Here is a 19,878-nt window from a genome sequence, read left to right on the forward strand (position 1 = left end):
TTTTTTGCTACAATTGTTTTGTTGTCTTGCTACTTTAGTATAGAATTTTGCTACGAGGTCTCCGGCGAGGGTCTCCGGCGAGGTCTTACTCAATATTTCCGATGATATTGGTTTTTGCTACATTAACACTTTTTTTTGCTGCAATAGCATAATTATTTTGCTACAAACTCTCCGGCGAGGTCTCCGGCGAGTCTCCGGCGAGCTCAGCCTTTTTATTTGATTTCGTGACTGAACCGTTTTTTGCTACAATGTAGTAAAAGCGGGTTATTTATTTGCTGCCGGGAGGTGTTTTTTTGCTACATTCAGTAAAAGCAGATCTGACCGTCCAAGATAACCGATCCGACGGCTGGCAACCCGGGGGCTGGGAAATCAGATCCCCGGGGACGCCCAGCAGTTTCGCCCAGCAGTTTCCTTCGAAAAATGTTTCAAATTCTGCGGTGTGCCGCATGTATGGAACAAAATCCTGCTCCGATCCGGAGTACTCGCGCCGAAACTGGAGCCCGCTCGTCGGCGTGGTGGCCCAACCCATTACGACAGCACTCCATTATCCACGTAGCCGCCTTCCTCTCGCGCGGTGGCCGCTATCTTGGGCCTTTGGCCGAGGAGGATTTCTTCTCGCGCTTCGTCCCCAGAGCCGACCAACCCGCCGCCGCACTGCCGCAGTGCTCTTCCGCCCATGCGATCTTCAGCGCTGGCCCCCGACGCGCCCTCGGTACGGCTCTCTTGATTTTCTTGCTGCATCGCCCATCTGTGAGGTTGGTGGTCTGCCTGAATTTCATTCCATGGTTTTGGGTAACAGTTTGTTTTCCTGAGAAACCTCCACTGATTTTCAAGGCCCGTCTGAAATTTTGTTTCACTTAAATCGAAACCAACACACGTTAGTACAAAATTTCTGTTTAATTCTCGGATTGGCTGGAACAGGCCTCGTTAATTGATTCATCTAATGACGCCACACCTTGGGATATTGCTCCCTTTTATTATATGCCGAAGCACGTGAGTAACAGAGAATAAAACACACGGATACAGTCATACAGAAAAAGGAACTCCACACATGTGCAGGATAGAAAACGATTGGCCGAATCTAGACCTGCTAATCCTATGCATTATTGGTCTGCTCAACAGACAAAATGACAACGATGGGGGTTCCGTGATTGATTTTGTTACCAGGAAATATCAACGCTTTTTTGGTTACTTCACCTGTAGTGCGGACTACAGAGAAAATGACATTATTATCTTGATTGATAGAGCTCGTCTGGCTAACTGCTCCGTCCACTCTTGTACGTTAGATACTCACGTGTGTTGAACTTGGCAGCCAAGGTGCCTCGTTTGTCTCCCATGAGTTCCATACTTCCATTAGAGCAGTCTAAGTGTATGCCAAATTGCATGTTTGGCTTTTGGCATTGGTTCTCTTTATTGTGGGATGCCAAATTTTGCATGGAGTAGGAGCCAAAGCCAAAAGAAGATGTAGTAGGAGCATGTAGTTGCTCCTAATGCCAAATTTTGAATGGAATAAAAAAAATCATTCTTCTTCATGTCATAACATTTTCGGCTGGTTGATTTTGCTTGAAAGTATAGCTTATCTCATACTAGTAGAAAGGAGAGTTCTTTATTTGATTTATGTCAGAGTTGAGCCTACATGTTAGTAAATTTGGCAAATGGCTACATTGTAGACGCTGATGCCAAACCAACGAATTTTGGCACCGATGCCATTGATGGTGACGTGGCCAATTTGGCTTTGCCCACACTGTGGCTGCCCTTACCCTGATTTAGAGTATTCTGAAATTGACTGGCTGAAAATGTTCAACTTGGCTGCCAAGCTAGTGCCTCCTTTTCCTCCTGGTTTCCTTACTGAACATATGTACTCTCAGTTGCCGTCCTATAATAATACTGATGAAGCTGATCAGTACGTTCTTCCACAAACATGATAAATACACCCTCACTTCACCTACCGTTTTCAGAATACAAGGGAGAGGTTTCAAGCATGGTACCAAGCAACATGGAGGAGCCCCTTGTTGGGAGAAACATTGAGAAGACAGGAGGGCCAAAAGAGAGCCGTGTGGTGACTGAGGTCAAGAAGCAGCTGTACCTTGCCGGGCCTCTCATCGCCGGATGCCTCCTGCAGAACGTCGTCCAGATGATATCAGTCATGTTTGTCGGTCATCTCAGTGAGCTCGCTCTCTCGAGTGCCTCCATCGCCACCTCCTTTGCCGGTGTCACTGGCTTCAGCTTGTTGGTATATTATGTGTATTCCATCTCTTACATACTGTATGTTGGACATCCTGAGGAATTAGCACAACTTGAATGCTCTTTCTTGTATCTGTTCATAATCATTTCAGGCTGGCATGGCAAGCAGCTTGGACACACTCTGTGGGCAAGCCTTCGGGGCAAAACAGTACCATCTTCTCGGCATCTACAAGCAGAGGGCTGTACTTGTGCTTACTATGGTGAGCGCTGTGGTCGCGATAGTCTGGTCGTACACCGGGCAGATACTTCTGCTCGTCGGCCAGGACCCGGAGATTGCTATGGGGGCAGGGAGCTACATCCGGTGGTTGATTCCAGCTCTATTTGTTTACGGACTTCTGCAGTGCCATGTCCGGTTCCTGCAGACGCAAAACATAGTTCTCCCGGTGATGATGAGCTCAGTGTTGGATATTTTGGTGATCTAGGCTGCTCTCCTAGGTCAGATCTTTTTGGGTTGCTACAGTAGGACGGTGCTACAGTAGGGCGGTGCTACAGTAAATGGCCACCTATCCTTATGTGTTGTCTTGATCGGAGACATCGATTTTGATCCAACGGTGCTGGTTCCCCTAGTGCATAGTGCTAAACATATAAAAGGGGTCAAATGACCTAGAAGAGGAGAGGTGAAACACAGCTGCTCTCAGCTCTCTCTCTCACTCTCTCTCTCACACAAATTAAGCCACCGATCAGGCTAGCACTAAAGCACTGGGAAGAACCTAGCACAAATTGCTCCATCCTGGTGTGAGCAATTAAACAAGAGGAGGCATGGCATCATCTTCAGACCAAGGTATTTCTGATCTTATTCTTTTGTGGCTCAAACTAGAGCTAGTTGATCCTGCTGGATCCAACAATGGTATCAGAGCATCTAGCTCTTAAGTTTGAGCCCTCTTATGTTAAGATTCATGCTTGATTTATCAAGTTAAGATCAAGATCAAGGGCATATGCACATACCCATGTGTTTATGTTGTCACCAAGTCAAGGCATATGCCCAAGTTGCTTCTGTGAAAGAATTTTATGCTTATGTTTAAAGGCTGTTCTTCCTGGTTATTAATCATGCCTTAAGTTTAAGCCCTGTTTTTTTTCACACTCTAAGCCCTAACAGATTATGTGACACTCTAGGGTTTCAATTTGAGCTATTAACTAAAGGAATTAAAGCCCTTATGTTAAATTCCTATTTCTTTCCAGAAACCCTAGAAATGTTGTCCTCTTTTCCCCTCCTCAATTATGAGCTTCTGGTTTAAGATTGATTAAGATTTAAGGGGAAATAAGTTAATTATGCATAAATCTTGATGTTTTTTCCCAATCCGAAACCCTAAAGGGATGAAATTTTCCCCTATTTTGATGTTTATGGTTTCGGCTAAGTGTGATTTGAAGTGGGGATGGATTGATTTGATGCCGTGATCAACCCTAAAGCAAAATCCCCAATTTACCGAAACCCTAAATCATGAAATTCCCCATTTTGGAGGAACCCTAACCCTAACTTAAGAATCATGGCGGTGGAATTTACCTTATGGGTGTCGTCGCTGTCGCTGGCCACGGCGGCGCCGGTGCCACCATTTAATGATGGCGGTTCTGCCCGGGCATGTACCCAAGCAAACCTGCCGACCACCGCACCGGGCCCTGGCGTTCCTTCCTCGCGCGCACGTCACCGTTGAAGGCCGCCGCGGTGCCGGACTTGCGCTGGCCGTCGACGCCGTTGCGGGGACGCCCGCACGCGCTCGTTCGCCTCGCGCAGGGCACCGCCCGGAACCGCTCGACAGAGCTGCGCGCTGGCCAAAGCTGCACGCAACTCCGGCGAGAGGAACTGGACGACGCCGAAACCCTCCTCTCTGTCGCGCGGTGCTCGTCGCCGTTGCCGTCGCGCTGCGCGCCGTCATCGCCGTCGGGAGAGGAGAGGAGGAAAAGAAACGGGGCTAGGGTTTTCGAGGGAGCCGGGCGACGACGCGCTGGTTTTGTTCCAGCTGCGGTCGTTCCTGGCCGTCGGATTGCATCCGACGGTCCAGGTCGTCCTGGCACGTTGCTAATGGGCCAAGGCCCAGGAGGGGATCAGGGGGAGTTAAACTACTGGGCTGGGCCAATTTCGGCCCAGTTCAGCAGAATTATTATGCAATAAAAAAAAAATTAGGGCTGAAATAAATATCTTTTCAGGGCTATTTTTCTGGATAAATTGATTATGCTTATTATGTTTATTTTAGGCCACAATTTTAATTGTCATGCTTAGTTAATTTACATGTTGATATTACTTTTATTATTTAGTTTATTTATGATTAATGAATTATGGTGATATTTATCACTATAATTATTATGTGATAATGCTTTCGCTGCAAAATAAAGTTTATGGATCCTCAAATAAAGTGTGGTTTTATGCCTTGTCATTCTGACCAAAGTTGTTTGACGGGCATTTTAACTGCAAAATTCTTTTATTGGTCTGTTTCACTTCTGGCCAAAGCTGATGTGAACCGGGTCGGTAAAAGAAAATAATGAATGAGGATCATTAATGTGTGGCTTCTATTTATCAATTTGGCCAAAGCTAATTGATGAATATTTGTCCACAAAATTTTGTTGTTCATTTTCATCTCTGGCCAAAGCTGATTTGAATTTGATCAATAAAATTTAATGATGATTATGATGATGCTTACTAAAGCATTTTTGAATTTTTTTTTCTTTTGCAGCAACTAATGTCTCTAATATTGCTGGAATGCTAAATGGCATCGAACAGCTAAATGGCAGCAATTATGTCACGTGGAAGGAGAAGCTTGAGATCACTATGGCCTTACTCAATATTGATTATGCTCTCCTTAATGATCCTCCTGAGGTGCCTAAAGAAAATAATGAAAATTATGAAGCCCTCAAGAAGGAATATGACATTATTAAGGCTAAGTGGGATGACTCTAATCGCAAGTGCCTTATGATGATAAAGGGCTCCATTACACAGAGTATGAGGGGAGCCCTTCCTGATTGTGAGACAGCAAAAGGGTACTTTGCAAAAATTGAGCATCAATTTAAAGGGTCTTCTAAAGTTTATGCAACAAGTCTTATCAGAAGGCTAATTGATGAAAAATATGATCCCACTGGAAGTCTTCGAGAGCATATTATGAAAAAGTGCAACATGGCTGCCAAACTAAAGTCAATGGAGATGGAAATCTCTAATGGTTTCCTCGTCCATTTTATTATGTCATCTTTGCCTCCCCAATTTGATCCATTTATGATCAACTATAATGCGATGGATGTTAAATGGGAGATTGATGAAATGATGGGGCGATGTGTGCAAGAAGAAGAAAGGCTTAAGGCTGACAGAATTGATCATGTTAATCAGTTTGGTCATTCACAAAAGAAGAAGTATAGAAAATTTGTGAATGAATATGTGAAGCCCAAGCCTTATAAGTTCAAGGAAAAAGGCCAATCCTCAAAAGGATCACAGCAAAAGAAGCCTGAAAAAACGCCTAATGCTGAAGGAAATAATTCCAATGCTTGCCACTTTTGTGGAAAAGGTGGACATAGGCGAAAGGATTGTTTTGGCTTCAAGAGATGGCTCAAAGAAAGAGGTACCGACACTATTACTGTTGTTGAAGAATCCCTTTATGTTAATTATGCCACCAATACTTGGTGGATTGATTCAGGTGCAACAATTCATGTTGTAAATTCGTTGCAGGGATTCAATATGAGGAAGACCCTAAAAAGAGGGGAAAGAACAATTAGAGTTGCTAATGGTGTTGAAGCTTATGCCGAGGCGATTGAAGACTTCACTCTTACACTTCATGGCGGTTTTAAGCTTCAGCTAAATAATGTTCTTTATGTACCCTCGATGAAACGGAATTTAGTTTCCGTCTCATGTTTAGATGATGATAGTTATGAGTGTCACTTTGGGAATAAGCAATGTATAATTATGTATGATAATAATAATGTTGGTCTTGCCTGTCGACAAGACAAACTTTATGTAATTTCCCTTTGTGATGATATAAATAATGTGGGTTCTACCTCAAATATAAATGTCGGTACCAAACGCAAACGCAATGATAATGAGACTTCTTCGAAATTATGGCACTATCGCTTAGGCCATATTTCGAGGGGGAGGATTGAGCGTCTCATTAAAGATCAAGTTCTTCCTTCTCTTGATTTTTCGGATGCGGATGTTGATCATTGTATCGACTGCATCAAAGGAAAATATGCCAAGAAAATTAAGAAAGGTGCAAACCGAAGCACGGGAGTTTTGGAATTAATTCATACGGATATATGTGGTCCGTTTAATGTGAGATCGGTGGACGGTTATAATTCATTCATAACGTTCACTGATGATTTCTCCCGTTATGGATATATTTATCAAATCAAAGAAAAATCAGAGGCATTAGACAAGTTCAAGATTTTCAAAGCTGAGGTTGAAAATCAATGTAATGAAAGAATTAAAGTTGTAAGATCTGATCGTGGTGGTGAATACTACGGCAGACATGCAACTTATGGTCAAATTCCTGGACCATTTGCAAAATTCTTACAGGAAAATGGCATTGCCGCCCAAGATTTTCAAGCAAGACTGGTGAACCTCAGCAAAACGGGGTGGCTGAAAGGAGAAACCGCACACTTATGGATATGGTGCGGAGTATGTTAAGCCACTCCATTTTACCGGTGAATTTATGGATGGAAGCCCTTAAAACAGCAGCACATATTCTTAATAGGGTTCCCAGTAAATCGGTGCCCAAAACACTGTATGAATTATGGACTGGGAAAAAGCCAACCCTGAATTATTTTCATGTATGGGGCTGTCCTGCTGAAGCAAGGATTTTTAATCCGGTTATGGGAAAATTAGACCCCAAGACAGTCAGTTGCCATTTTATTGGTTATCCTGACAAATCTAAAGCATATCGATTTTATTGTCCAAATCAGACAACGAAATTTGTTGAAACAAGACACGCTGTGTTCTTGGAAAGTGATATGATGAGGGGGAGCATGACTCCCAGAGAAATAGTCTTGGAAGAAAAACAGGAATATGTCCCGATGCCTGTAATCCAAGAGCTAGTGTTTCCAGTACATACTGAGACTGCACCTCAAGTTTCAGCTCCTGTAGCTGATGGTGCTCGCAAAACTGGACAACAAAAGGACCAAGGACAGCAATTACGAGTGTATTCAAGAAGGCAACGTGCTGCTAACACAACACCTGCTGATACACCGGTGACTGTCCCAGATGTCACATCTAATGATGCTTTTGTTGAAAATAATCAGCAGTCTCAAACTGTTATTAATGTGCCGAATAATGAGCCTCTTAGAAGGTCACAGCGGGCTAGAAAGCCTGCTATTCCTGATGATTATCTCACCTACATGAGTGAGGATACAAATGAGCCAGTGTTGGATAATGATCCCACCTCATTTAAGGAGGCCATGGAAAGTGAATATTCGTCTAAATGGCTCGATGCTATGAAAGATGAAATGAAGTCCATGAGCACTAATGATGTATGGGACTTAGTAGAAATCCCTAAAGGAGCCAAAACAGTTGGATGCAAATGGGTCTATAAGACCAAACGTGACTCCAAGGGCGATATCGAAAGGTTTAAAGCAAGGCTTGTGGCAAAAGGATTCACTCAAAGAGAAGGGATTGATTATAATGAAACTTTTTCACCCGTCTCTTCGAAGGATTCATTCAGAATAATTATGGCACTCGTAGCTCATTATGATTTAGAGCTACATCAGATGGATGTCAAAACGGCATTTCTAAATGGTGACTTACATGAAGATGTATACATGGCACAACCGGAAGGTTTTGTTGTGGAAGAAAATAAACATTTAGGATGTCATCTGAAGAAATCCATCTATGGTTTGAAACAAGCATCAAGAGAGTGGTATCTCAAATTTGATCAAGTCATAAAGAAATTTGGCTTTAAGGAAAATAAGAAGGACAATTGTGTTTATGTTAAGTTCAGGGGGAGTAATTTTATCTTCCTGATATTATATGTTGATGACATACTCTTGGCCAGCAGTGACAAAAATATGTTGATGGAGACCAAGAGGTTCCTGTCTTCAAAGTTCGATATGAAAGATCTCGGTGAAGCAACTTATGTTTTAGGAATTGAAATTCACCGGGATAGATCCAGAGGGATCTTGGGGCTATCTCAGAGAGCATATATTGAAAAGGTGCGAAAAGTACAATATGTATAAGTGCTCAGCCTCGCCTGCTCCTATTGTTAAGGGCGATAAATTTGGGACTTTCCAGTGCCCAAGAAATAATTATGAATCTGCGCAGATGAAGTCAATTCCTTATGCCTCAATTGTTGGGAGTATTATGTATGCACAAGTGTGCACTCGCCCTGATTTAGCTTTTGTGACCGGGATGCTTGGCAGATATCAGTCCAATCCAGGTCTGGATCACTGGAAGGCTGCTAAAAAGGTCTTGCGTTATTTGCAAGGTACTAAAGGCCTCATGCTTACTTATGAGAAATCTGATAACCTCGAAATAGTGGGTTATTCAGATGCTGATTTTGCGGGGTGTGTTGATACTAAGAAATCCACATCAGGTTATATCTTCACCCTTGCAAAAGGAGCTATATCATGGAAAAGCTCAAAGCAAACTGTTCTTGCATAAATGCGACAATGCATGCAGAATTTGTAGCATGTTATGAGGCAACCGGGCAGGCGGTATGGTTGAAGAATTTTATCCCGGAACTAAGAGTGATTGACAGCATTTCCAGGCCTCTCACTCTATACTGCGATAATCAACCCGCAGTGATCTATGCGAGTAACAACAAGTCAAGTGCAGCTGGCAAATTTATTGACATTAAGTATCTTGTTGTGAAAGATAGAATCCAGGATCAAACAATAGATATCAAGTACATTAATACTAAGTTTATGTTAGCGGATCCGCTCACGAAAGGCTTACCACCCAGCGTATTTAGAGAGCATGTTGCCGGCATGGGTTTGGTTGAAAGCTTTTAATCCTGGAGAAATTGGAACTATTATGGCACCATCTCCCCAAAAGGGGCTCATTTTGAGATCGGATGGGAACCATAGTCACTTGGTTTAGCAGTACTTAATTGACTGTTGTAACCTATTGTCTTGGTGTACCATTTTATCAAAAGATGAGTCTGTAATGTTTATGATGTTTATGTAAAGAATTATGTAAATTAAGTTAATATATGATGTGAATAAAGTTTATGGAGCTCATAAATTAAAGAGGTTCATTTTGATATGAAGTAATGTGCTATAGTCACTAGATTAAATGGTACCTAACAGACCATTATAATCTTTTCGTCCTAGTGCATTATTTTTGTTGAAAAAATGAGCTTATAATGATCAGCCTTACGATCAAGGGGGAGAATGTTGGATATTTTGGTGATCTAGGCTGCTCTCCTAGGTCAGATCTTTTTGGGTTGCTACAGTAGGACGGTGCTACAGTAGGGCGGTGCTACAGTAAATGGCCACCTATCCTTATGTGTTGTCTTGATCGGAGACATCGATTTTGATCCAACGGTGCTGGTTCCCCTAGTGCATAGTGCTAAACATATAAAAGGGGTCAAATGACCTAGAAGAGGAGAGGTGAAACACAGCTGCTCTCAGCTCTCTCTCTCACTCTCTCTCTCACACAAATTAAGCCACCGATCAGGCTAGCACTAAAGCACTGGGAAGAACCTAGCACAAATTGCTCCATCCTGGTGTGAGCAATTAAACAAGAGGAGGCATGGCATCATCTTCAGACCAAGGTATTTCTGATCTTATTCTTTTGTGGCTCAAACTAGAGCTAGTTGATCCTGCTGGATCCAACACTCAGGTGTCACAGCGCTGAACCATGTCCTTGTGTGCTGGTTGTTGGTGTACAAGCTTGGGATGGGCAATAAGGGTGCTGCCTTGGCCAATGCCATCTCTTACCTGGCCAATGTGTCCATCTTGGCTATCTATATCAGGGTCTCTCCAACCTGTAAGAACACCTGGATAGGGGTCTCAAAGGAGGCGTTCCGTGACCTTTTTAGCTTCATGAGGCTTGCCGTTCCATCTGCTCTTATGGTTTGGTAAGTTTAATATTGTGCCTCTCATTCTCAAGTGTAGGTAGATTCTTTCGTGCTCCATCTTCAGTTAAGCCTAATCCTACCTGTACACAGCTTGGAGTGGTGGTCATTTGAGCTCCTGGTACTTCTCTCTGGACTTCTCCCGAATCCTAAGCTCGAAGCGTCAGTATTGTCCATCTGGTGAGTTCCATTTTCCTGGGGCATGTCTTTATGTCACATTCTGTTTTCCTTTTCCTGATACTAAATGTCAAAAGTTTTGCAGCCTAAACACCAGTTCGTTAATATTCATGATCCCTTTCGGGCTTGGGGCAGCCATAAGGTAACACTGAACAACTTGAACTCATAAACTTGTGTCATGCCTATATTTAAAATTTTATCATATTGTTACTGTGGTAATGAAATCCTTCATCTTGTCTTTGCAGCACCCGTGTTTCAAACGAGCTTGGTGCTGGGCGGCCGCAAGCTGCCCGTCTGGCTACTCGTGTGACCATGGCTATGGGTCTTGTGACGGGTGTATCATTAGGACTTCTTATGATTTTGGTGCGCAATGTATGGGGGTACTCTTACAGCAATGAGAAGGAAGTTGTGGAATACATTTCCAGAATGATGCCAATTCTGGGCATTGCATTTGTTTTCGATGATCTGCAATGTGTCCTTTCAGGTAAATATTGATGATACTCCACTTGGAAACTATTTCGCCTGTACATATGTTATTGTGTCATAATTCTTGCTAGAACAATGTCTTCTCTTAGCTCTTTTTTTTATTGCTACTGTGTATGCTTGCATATGATGATTAATGAACCATATGTACGATTACAACAAAATACTGTTCTCAAGGTACTGACTGCAATGTGGTATGCTTGATATTCCAGGTGTTGTTAGGGGTTGTGGTTTGCAAAAGATTGGTGCTTGTGTCAATCTCAGTGCATATTACCTTGTCGGAGTTCCAGCAGCATTATGCTTTGCCTTTTTCTACCATTTTGGCGGAACGGTATTAAACCTCACCACCCTTATCGCATACAAAGGTTTTAATTTCACTTACATTTCTGATTCGGAGAAACATCTAACAAACTGCGTCTGAACTTCAGGGACTTTGGTTCGGAATAATGTGTGGACTCGTCGTGCAGATGCTGCTGCTACTGTCCATCACCATGTACACCGACTGGGAGAAAGAAGTATGCAGATCAAGCAAAACTCCTGTCACACATCGCATACTCGTTTTTTTGTTGGTTTCTCAATATCTTGAATTCTCAACATGTGGCCTATAATCCTTTATTGTGCTTCTGCAGGCTTCGAAGGCAAAGGACAGAGTTTTCAGTTCTTCCCTGCCTATAGACATGGCCACATGAACATGCGAGATGCATCTTTGACAGAACACGGTGCAAGGAAAGAAATGGAACTCACGAAGAATTTGTCGCGGAGAAAACTGCTTCGTCTCAATGCCACCAGCATGTCACTTCCTTCAGAGACAGCCGAAGAATGATCTGAATTTGTGATTTTTTGTCGATGGCGTGGGATAAGATATTTTGAAAGCAAAGGCATGGCGCTTGATATTACAAGGCCATAAGGGAATAAAGAGTTTTGTTGAGTAGAGGAAAACGTAGTATGGACATGACATTTCTTTTGAGAATTTAGTAGACTATTTTATTGATTATAAAATCAGACTTTTCTTCTCGGTTGCTGACCTTGATAAGACTTGAAAACTAAATTGTAAGGACTGGTGTTGGGCCTAAACTAGATCTACCGTCCCTGATATGAACTCCTCCTCCTCCTCGAAATAGGCATTCGGCCCGCTTTATAAATAAAGCCGCAACGGCCGAACCGATACATGGTGGAGAGGAGAACCTCTTACAAAGAAGATCAAAGGATAAACAAAAAAGAACAAGGAAAACCAAAACTAGCGACGACATTGGAGCAGACTGAGTCGAGTCGGGGCTCCACAACGACGCCCCCAAGAGGGTAACGACGCATTACGCCGCCGTCGTCGAGACCGCGAGGTCTAGGGTTTTCACCCGGAGCCATACCGCGGGGAGGGTACCCACAACGACACCCCCAAGAGGGTTACGACACCCGCGGGCATCGCCGTCGTTGGCGCCTCGGCGCTGAGCTTTCGCCCGGAAGTAGCCTCACACCACGCCCGAGAACTCAGCCGCCCGCTGCCCCCTAGGAAGGTTCCCAAACCACGATCTGGGAGCTGCCACAGCCGAAGTGCCGCCAACACCAGGATCTCCCGCCGTCCGCTCCACGCCATCCTCATGGCCGAAGAGTGAGACCACCACCACCGCAACGTTGCCCGCCGTAGAGCCAACCGCGCAGTCCACCTTCCAGGGCCGCCGCCCCGGCATCCCACGAACTCGAGCCCATGGCCTAGCCACAACACCGCAAGGCCGGCAGATTGGACAGGGCAGGCCGACACATAGCCAACAGCCATCAGGCCAACGGCAGCCAGGGGAGGGGATCCGCCCTCCGCCACGCGAGGTGACCGTCGTCCGGACGCAGTAGCACTACCAATTAGGCCAAGATCATGCCCAGCCGTCTGCTAGGTCTCAATCAAGTCCCATTAGCTGTGCCGCCACGCTGCTACACCCATGCCGCCTAAGCCATCTATCTGCAGCTCCGCCCCAAACCTAGCCAAGTCGCCCCCAACCTAACTGCAATGTGTTAGCCAGGTACCATGCGCAGCGTCCCCGCGACCTCACTTCCCGCAAGACAGCCATGGCCAAGGCCGCACACCGCCGCAAAGATGCACCCTCGCCGCAACGCCCGGGGACATCACCGCGCCGTTACCGACACCGCCACGCCGCCGATCGAGCCGGTCACTTTGTCGGCATCCAAGATCTCGCCTTTGAATGGCAGCAAGGCATCCCAACGACCTTCCCGGACGAGAGAGGGGTCGGACGCCGCGCTGCCAGGGCCGCCGGATCTGGGCCCGCCTGGCCCAGACCTAGCACGAGCAGCAGTGCAACAAGGGGACCGCCCCGCCGGCTGGCCGTCTCGAGACCCTCCTGGCCCTGGACAAGGCCCGCGGTGCCCAGATCGGAGCCCAACTGGCCCCAATCCGGGCCGCGCCGCCAGCAGGCCCCCTCCGCCGTCTCCCTTCGCTGCCGCCCATGGCCACGCACCGCGCCCGCCACCACCTCCGCCTGGGACCGCCGCCGTCACGCCCTGCAACCACCGCCGGACCGAGCTCTTGAAGCCCCGAGGAGCACCGCCGCCAGCCAAGCCTGCCCCGCGCAGCCTCCCTCGCGCGCGGGTGAGAGAGAACCCACCGCCGCCGGCACCGCGCGGGCTTTGCCCGGCGGCGCTCGCCGGTGGCGGCGGGGGAGGAGGGGAGGAAGAGGGGTGGCAGCGCGGTTGGGGCTAGGGTTCGCCCCGGTCGCCCGCGGGGTCCCTGATATGAACTGAGAGAGGAAGAAAGTAACATATGAACTGAGGAAGAGAGTAAGGAGGGGTGTGACTGAAAAGAATAGAACAATGATTTGTCACATCCGGTCGACTTTGTACCAAGTACTGGAGGCTCCCAACGATGCTCTCGTACTCGGTCGCATCAGTCGTGGGTGTCGTGTTGTGCTTGGACAGCTTGAAGCGCGGCTCCATTGGCACATGGTAGGGGTTGGACCCGACCATCCCCGCCTTCTCCAACAGCTTCAAGGCATAGGCCAACTGCGGGATGTTGATCCCGCGCGACCCTTGTCGCATCTCGATGCCAAGGTAGTAACTCAACAGTCGGAGGTCGAACATGTGGAACATGCCTTTATCTCTAGCTTGAACTTGTCGATGTCGCTGGAGCCGGAGCAGGTGATCACTAAGTCATCAACATAAACTCTAACTAAGAGTCGAGTCGTTGTTGTGCCTCGCACGTACATGCCGTTCTCTGACTCGCATTGCGTGAACTAGAATTTGATGATGGATGCGTCGATCGATCTTGGTGTTCCATTCCCTTGACGTCTGCTTGAGACCGTAGAGCGCCTTGTCGAGTCAGACCACTAAGTGCTCCTTCCCGCTGCAGCGAAGCCGGGTGGCAGTTGCACATACACCTCTTCCTCCAAATCGCCGTTGAAGAAAGCGGACTTCATGTCCATGTGGTGGATTTCCTACCTAGCACTTGCGGCTAGGGCCCGCAGAAGCTGGACTGACTCGAGTTGGGCCACGAGAGCAAAGACTTCGTCGTACTCGATCCCATGCTACTGTGTGTACCCCTTTGCCACGAGGCGGGCCTTGTGCTTAAGGATCAGGCCTTTCGCATCCTTCTTCATCTTGTACACCCGCTTCAGACCGATCGTGAGGTGACCGGGTGGTAAGGTGGTGAGGCATCAAGTCGAGTTCTCCTCGATGGCCTCCATCTCTTACTCCATCGCACGCCTCCAGCTGGCGCTCGACTTCGCCTCACTAAATGAGTTGGGCTCCTCATTAGCGAGGTAGTGCATCTCCTCGTCCGGGTCCGTAGCCAGGCCTATGTTGAGTATGTTCTGCAAGGTGCATAACCGGTACTCGAGCATGGAGTCATATTTTGCACCAAGGTACTTGCATACCTTGATGGTGGCATGACGAACTCTATGCCAGTGACAACCGGAGTCGAGGACTCCGCTATCGGATCCCTTGGTGTCGATGGCGAACTGACTGGGGGTACTTGCTCCCCGATTGTGGAGCTGGTGAAGACGGCAAGTCGGATCCAGGATACACACTCCCGTCGCCTGGAGTCGGCAGCAACTCGAGCACCAACTGCTCAACCGCGAACGCGTCTGGTCCGAAGGTTTTCACCGGCAAACCCGGAGAACACGGAGTTGCAGGTGATGTGGACTCAGGCTGATGATGTACGAATTCGGCCAAGGTATGTATTGTACCCTGGTGATGGCCTCGTGCTTGCCTGACTTGTAGACGAACAAGACCGTCCCTTGCCCGCAGATGTCAATAGTGGAGCCGTCTCCAAACTTGACGTAGCAGGTGTAATGTCCCAGGTTTAGAGACGATCGAGGGGTAGATTTTAGAAAGGGATGTGCATTGCATAGTAAATTCTGGGGAAATTTCGCGCTTTTAAACAAAAACTGCATCGAAGGGGAACAAGTTTCTCTCTCGACACCTTACAGGGTTAGGGTTTCGAGAGTGCGACAAACTTGCATCTCACTCAACTAGTTTAGGGTTTGGAGAAGAGAGGGGAGAGTTTGCATGATTGAATTATTTATAAAGTGACATAGTTGAATTCAAACCAATGTTGAATTTGAATTTCAAATTCAAACATTAAATACTTAACCTAAATAATTCAATTGTGAGGAAATTCAATAAGTATATAATCAATAATAAACAATATGAACAATTATAATAAAGTAAAGCTCATTAGGGGAAACTTTGAGCTTTATTGATTAACACACAAGATACATTGTCTTTACAATATTCATAATGGAAATAAATGAATATTACAACACATTACAAGAATTGGTAATTGAAAAATAAAAGAAAATAAAAAGAAAAGTACAAGGATGTATCCTAGTCTAAATACTACAAGATCATCTTCACTTGATCTTGGATTTGGTGATCTCCATGTCCATTTTGATCAATTGTTGATCCCTGCACAAAATCACAACAAAAAGAAGTTATGCCAAGTGGCATAGCCACTTGGCAGGTTAGAAATCAAATGAAAATATGAAATGAGCAGATAGGACCAAAGTGGCCGAGCTGATCCATGCCATAGTCAAGTTCCAGGTCCAGTGCACGGACATGTCTACACACACACACAGCCTGCTCACAGGGCTGTGTGCATGCAGCACACACACACAGTGAGTCACCAAAGTGACAAGCAAGAGCTGTCGACCATGGATGCAAGGGAGCACCACATATAAGCTTTTCAGAAGCAAACCCTAAGCCATATCCATCGACAGGCTTCACTGGTAAGAACACAAGAACACAAGAACAACCACTGCTGTTCAATCTGCTAACTCACCACAGCACTGAATCAAGCCCCACAAGATCACCAGGAGGAGCAGGGCAAGTAAACCAACCACAAGATCATCACAGAAGCAAAACCTCTACATCAACAAATCATCTAGGAGCTGGAGTGAGGTATAAACAAGATCAACCTGAGCAAAACTCTGTTTTGCTCATAAATAAGCATGTGCATAACATATACACAAGCCAGAGGGTGTGGTTACCCTGTGTGTATCATCATTTGGTGATCAAACCATTTGATGCTGGCAAAAAGGGAATTAAGCCAGAAGAAATCATCCCAGGGAAGAAATGGTCAAACCCACTGTATTAACACTGAGGTAAACCAAAGCATCCAAAGAAGGAAAAGATTCACAGCTAGCCTACCCAACTCACCTAGCACTACATGGTTTGCTAACCATCAGACAGATAGGCCACTTGTGCCTATTCTAGTTTGTCAACAGCAAAGAGCACTGGAAATCCAACAAGGATTGCCAGAGATGTATCCACCAAGCCACAACAAGCCACAGAGGGGAGCTACCCATGACAAGATCAAAGAGCTGCCAGGGCCACCTCAACCCATAACCAAAACCTTAAGCCACCACATCATCACCCAGTAGGGTTCAGTAGAGAGCTAGGGTACCAACCAGTGGTTGTCATCCAACTAGCCCTAGCTAATTCAATTAATATGATCATCATCAGCATAGGCGCTTCACATCATTTATCCATCTAGTAAAGCAAGCTAATACAGATAAATGAACTACACAAGTAATCAAAGCACCAGGACCTTGCAGATGATCCAATGGATCATTGCAAGCATCAGATGATGCTTGAGTAAGCATTAAAACACACCAGCACAAGTATGAGTGTCACATAGACACCAGGTGAAGTACCAGTAAGGCACAGGCAACAAGCAAGTGATGATCCTTTGATCATCAGGGCCTGCTAAAGCATGCCAAGGCAGGCTAGAATCAACCACCAGTATCACACATGAATTCTATGAATTAAACAGCCACAGATCATCAACAATTAGATCACAGATTAGCACATAAACCATTTTTATGGTTGTATCCAAGCATATCATCAAGGAATTGATGTATATGGACAACAATTAAGCCAAGCCAAACCTACGTGAGCCGTAACTCAATAATCATCACATAAATAACACTGCCTCTTGCTAAACAAAGAAGAACCACTCACGATAATGAACCAGGGGAGCTAGGGCTTGTTACGTGATAAGCAAGCAAGCAACAAAGAATGGCTAGTGATGCTCGGATGAACATCTAGCCGGATAATAACATGTATAACCCAGGTGAGCAGAGACATGAATCAAAGGAAGCACACGCCACAAAGACGATTCACACAAGCACATAGACTAGAGCAAGCATGGTCAGTAGATGCAGCGACAAAGATGGCTAGCCCAAAGACAACGCAGCAGCTAGCACAGCACCTGGGCTGGCAAAGCACAAGGCTACAGAAGCGTAGCAGCAGCAGCACTTCGTCAAGGCAAGCATCTCCATAGGGAGAAGTCGGCCAGTGGCCGAGCTAGACGAAGAAGAGGAGAAGAGAAGAAGGTAGAACAGGTAACAGAGGAGGAAAGAGGAGGAGAAACTTACAGGCGAAGCAGATGAGCACGACCGTGGCGGCACGGCGGCACACGCCGGGCGACGGCGGCGCCAGGCCAAGCCAAGCCTGGTCGCCACATCACCGCAACGCCGGCATCTCCACGGCATCACCACGGCGCCGTGGACGCCGATGAACGGCGGACCTTCACGGATCCGTGCGCCGAGGCGCAGATGCGTTGGGAAGAGTCGAGGTGGACACGAGCGTCGGATCGACGCGGACCACCATGTCCGCCGTCGAGAGGTGGTCCGATCCGCACCCGCCTGTCGCGCCGATGATGGCCGAAGGCAGCCGGAGCAAGGCGGCGACGGCGGAGGCGATTTTGGTGTCGCGGGAGCCTGAAAGGGGATTAGGGTTACGGGGAGGAGGACGACGAAGCGACTGGGTCGGTTGGACCGAGCCCACTGGGCTGGTCCAACCTAACCAGCTCGGCCGCCTGACAGGTGGGCCCGAGGGGTATTTTGGACATTTCCAAAATACCCATTTAAATGAGAATTTCCAAGAATTTTATAAAATAAAATACAGCTCTAAAAAAATAAGTAAAAATATGAAAATTAATCAGCATAAAATCCTCTATCTAAATAAAATATCAAAGAGAATTTTTGAAGACAAATAAGAATAAGTCTTCATTTGATGATTTAAATAATCATTTAAATCACCCATATAATTTTCAACAATAAAAATAAGTCCATTAATGCATTTGGATTTTAAAAACACCTTGACAACATTTCAAGGTTGTATTTTACATTAAATCAAGTATCCTCAAACTATTCTTAGTATTAACCTCTTACATGAAATTATAACGACATCGGAAGGGGGGAACAAACCCTAAAAATGGAATCATGCATAACTGCTTCTTTAACCATTGCCCTTATCGGACAATGATGCTATTTTTCAGAGACAGAGGACAAGGGTCAGTCCACACCTTCCAACCGCAAAACTTTGCGGTGTTCGTGCAAGTTCATCACTTGCTCATGTCATTTGAGTATTTTTATCAAATTACTTGCAAAGTATTATGGTTATCACTATTGCACAAAAATCAAAACCACTACTTTCATAACTATGAATATGACTATGTGGTGGGCAATGGAACCATGGATTGTGTTGATATGGTGGAGGTTCCATTGCACGGGTTTATATCCATCTAGGATTAAACAACAAATGTCGCCAAAGGATTCTTGTGCCGTAATATCCGTGTTAACCATAAGATCCGGAGTGGGACGGAGTAGTCAAAAGTGTTTCCACCTCTCGTTCATCAACGGATGCGCTTTACCGTAGTACACTTGTAATCCAAGGGGGCAAGCTGGTGAGGCTGGGGAGTCCTAAGTCCCCACGGCATAGTCCGTAGTACACTTGTCGCCCGAAGGAGCAAGCTGGTGAGGCTGGGGAGTCCTAAGTCCCCACGGTATTGCGGTCTATGATGGGTTGCAGCTACCGGCGAAGGAGTTTGGTTCGATCCTGCACTCGTCATCGTGGTCGGGGTCCACCCTGAAATATATGGGAATAATGGGACCGGCGAGGACCCAGGGTCGGGGCATGCAACAAAGGGTGGGTGTTCGAGGTAGCGGAGGAACATGATTGGCTAGACCTTATACCGGGCCTCACACCGAAGGAAGTGTGGACGGGAAAGCTGCCCGGTTGGCACCAAGGTTAAGATCTCTTATGGGTAAAGCAACACACCTCTGCAGAGTGTAAAGAATCGTGACTGTCACTCCTCGTTCCGGATGAGGAATCGCGAACGCGGCCGGAAAGGAGCTCCATGAAGTTCTAGTAAACCGGTGAAGGCTGACGGACATAGCTCTTTGAAATAAAAGCAATCTCTTGAAGAAACGTTTAACAAAACTTGCATTGGTATTAGACTTTCTGGTCTAATATCGTAGTTAGTGCATTAAACACCTCTTATCTATAATGAACTTGTTGAGTACGCTCGTACTCATACCACTCTTAAATCTCATGCTTAGATTGTCTGAATCGTCTGGAGGAGGACTACGACAAAAATGAAGGAGCCGAGATCATCGGCTACGAGGAACCAGACCTCTCAGGAGGTGTTGAAGGCGTAGACTACCTCATCGTCTACGGATCCGGGGAGGCTTCCGGAGGAGAACAAGCCTAG

The 19,878-nt window shown here is 46.1% G+C and overlaps 2 protein-coding genes across 2 annotated transcripts; both read left to right on the forward strand.

Moving 5' to 3' along the window:
• Window positions 1-494: 494 nt before the first annotated feature.
• On the forward strand, window positions 495-11,897 carry LOC127334307 (protein DETOXIFICATION 16). The gene is made up of 10 exons (XM_051360728.1): window positions 495-712; window positions 1,959-2,233; window positions 2,337-2,638; window positions 9,984-10,226; window positions 10,317-10,403; window positions 10,486-10,542; window positions 10,646-10,884; window positions 11,096-11,214; window positions 11,312-11,398; window positions 11,513-11,897. Exons 2-10 carry the CDS (start codon window positions 1,982-1,984, stop codon window positions 11,570-11,572), a joined length of 1,446 nt encoding a protein of 481 aa, XP_051216688.1. The 5' UTR covers window positions 495-712; window positions 1,959-1,981; the 3' UTR covers window positions 11,573-11,897.
• LOC139836111 (uncharacterized) lies at window positions 2,645-6,141 on the forward strand. Its single transcript, XM_071826407.1, has 3 exons — window positions 2,645-3,025; window positions 4,911-5,783; window positions 5,891-6,141. The coding sequence occupies exons 1-3, from the start codon at window positions 3,004-3,006 to the stop codon at window positions 5,935-5,937; spliced, it is 942 nt and encodes a 313-aa protein (XP_071682508.1). The 5' UTR covers window positions 2,645-3,003; the 3' UTR covers window positions 5,938-6,141.
• Window positions 11,898-19,878: the final 7,981 nt, after the last annotated feature.

Source organism: Lolium perenne, chromosome 2 (genome assembly GCF_019359855.2).
Source record: "Lolium perenne isolate Kyuss_39 chromosome 2, Kyuss_2.0, whole genome shotgun sequence".
NCBI lineage: Eukaryota > Viridiplantae > Streptophyta > Magnoliopsida > Poales > Poaceae > Lolium > Lolium perenne.

What these genes read in the sequence shown, in the direction of transcription:
- LOC127334307 (XM_051360728.1), top strand. Translation starts at nt 1,982, where the DNA reads ATGGTACCAAGCAACATGGAGGAGCCCCTTGTTGGGAGAAACATTGAG. An exon ending in GCGTCAGTATTGTCCATCTG is followed by an intron (nt 10,404 to 10,485) that starts GTGAGTTCCATT and finishes AAAGTTTTGCAG; the next exon opens with CCTAAACACCAGTTCGTTAA. An exon ending in GGGCTTGGGGCAGCCATAAG is followed by an intron (nt 10,543 to 10,645) that starts GTAACACTGAAC and finishes TTGTCTTTGCAG; the next exon opens with CACCCGTGTTTCAAACGAGC.
- LOC139836111 (XM_071826407.1), top strand. Translation starts at nt 3,004, where the DNA reads ATGGCATCATCTTCAGACCAAG. An exon ending in GGCATCATCTTCAGACCAAG is followed by an intron (nt 3,026 to 4,910) that starts GTATTTCTGATC and finishes TTTCTTTTGCAG; the next exon opens with CAACTAATGTCTCTAATATT. An exon ending in GAGATGGCTCAAAGAAAGAG is followed by an intron (nt 5,784 to 5,890) that starts GTACCGACACTA and finishes AATTCGTTGCAG; the next exon opens with GGATTCAATATGAGGAAGAC.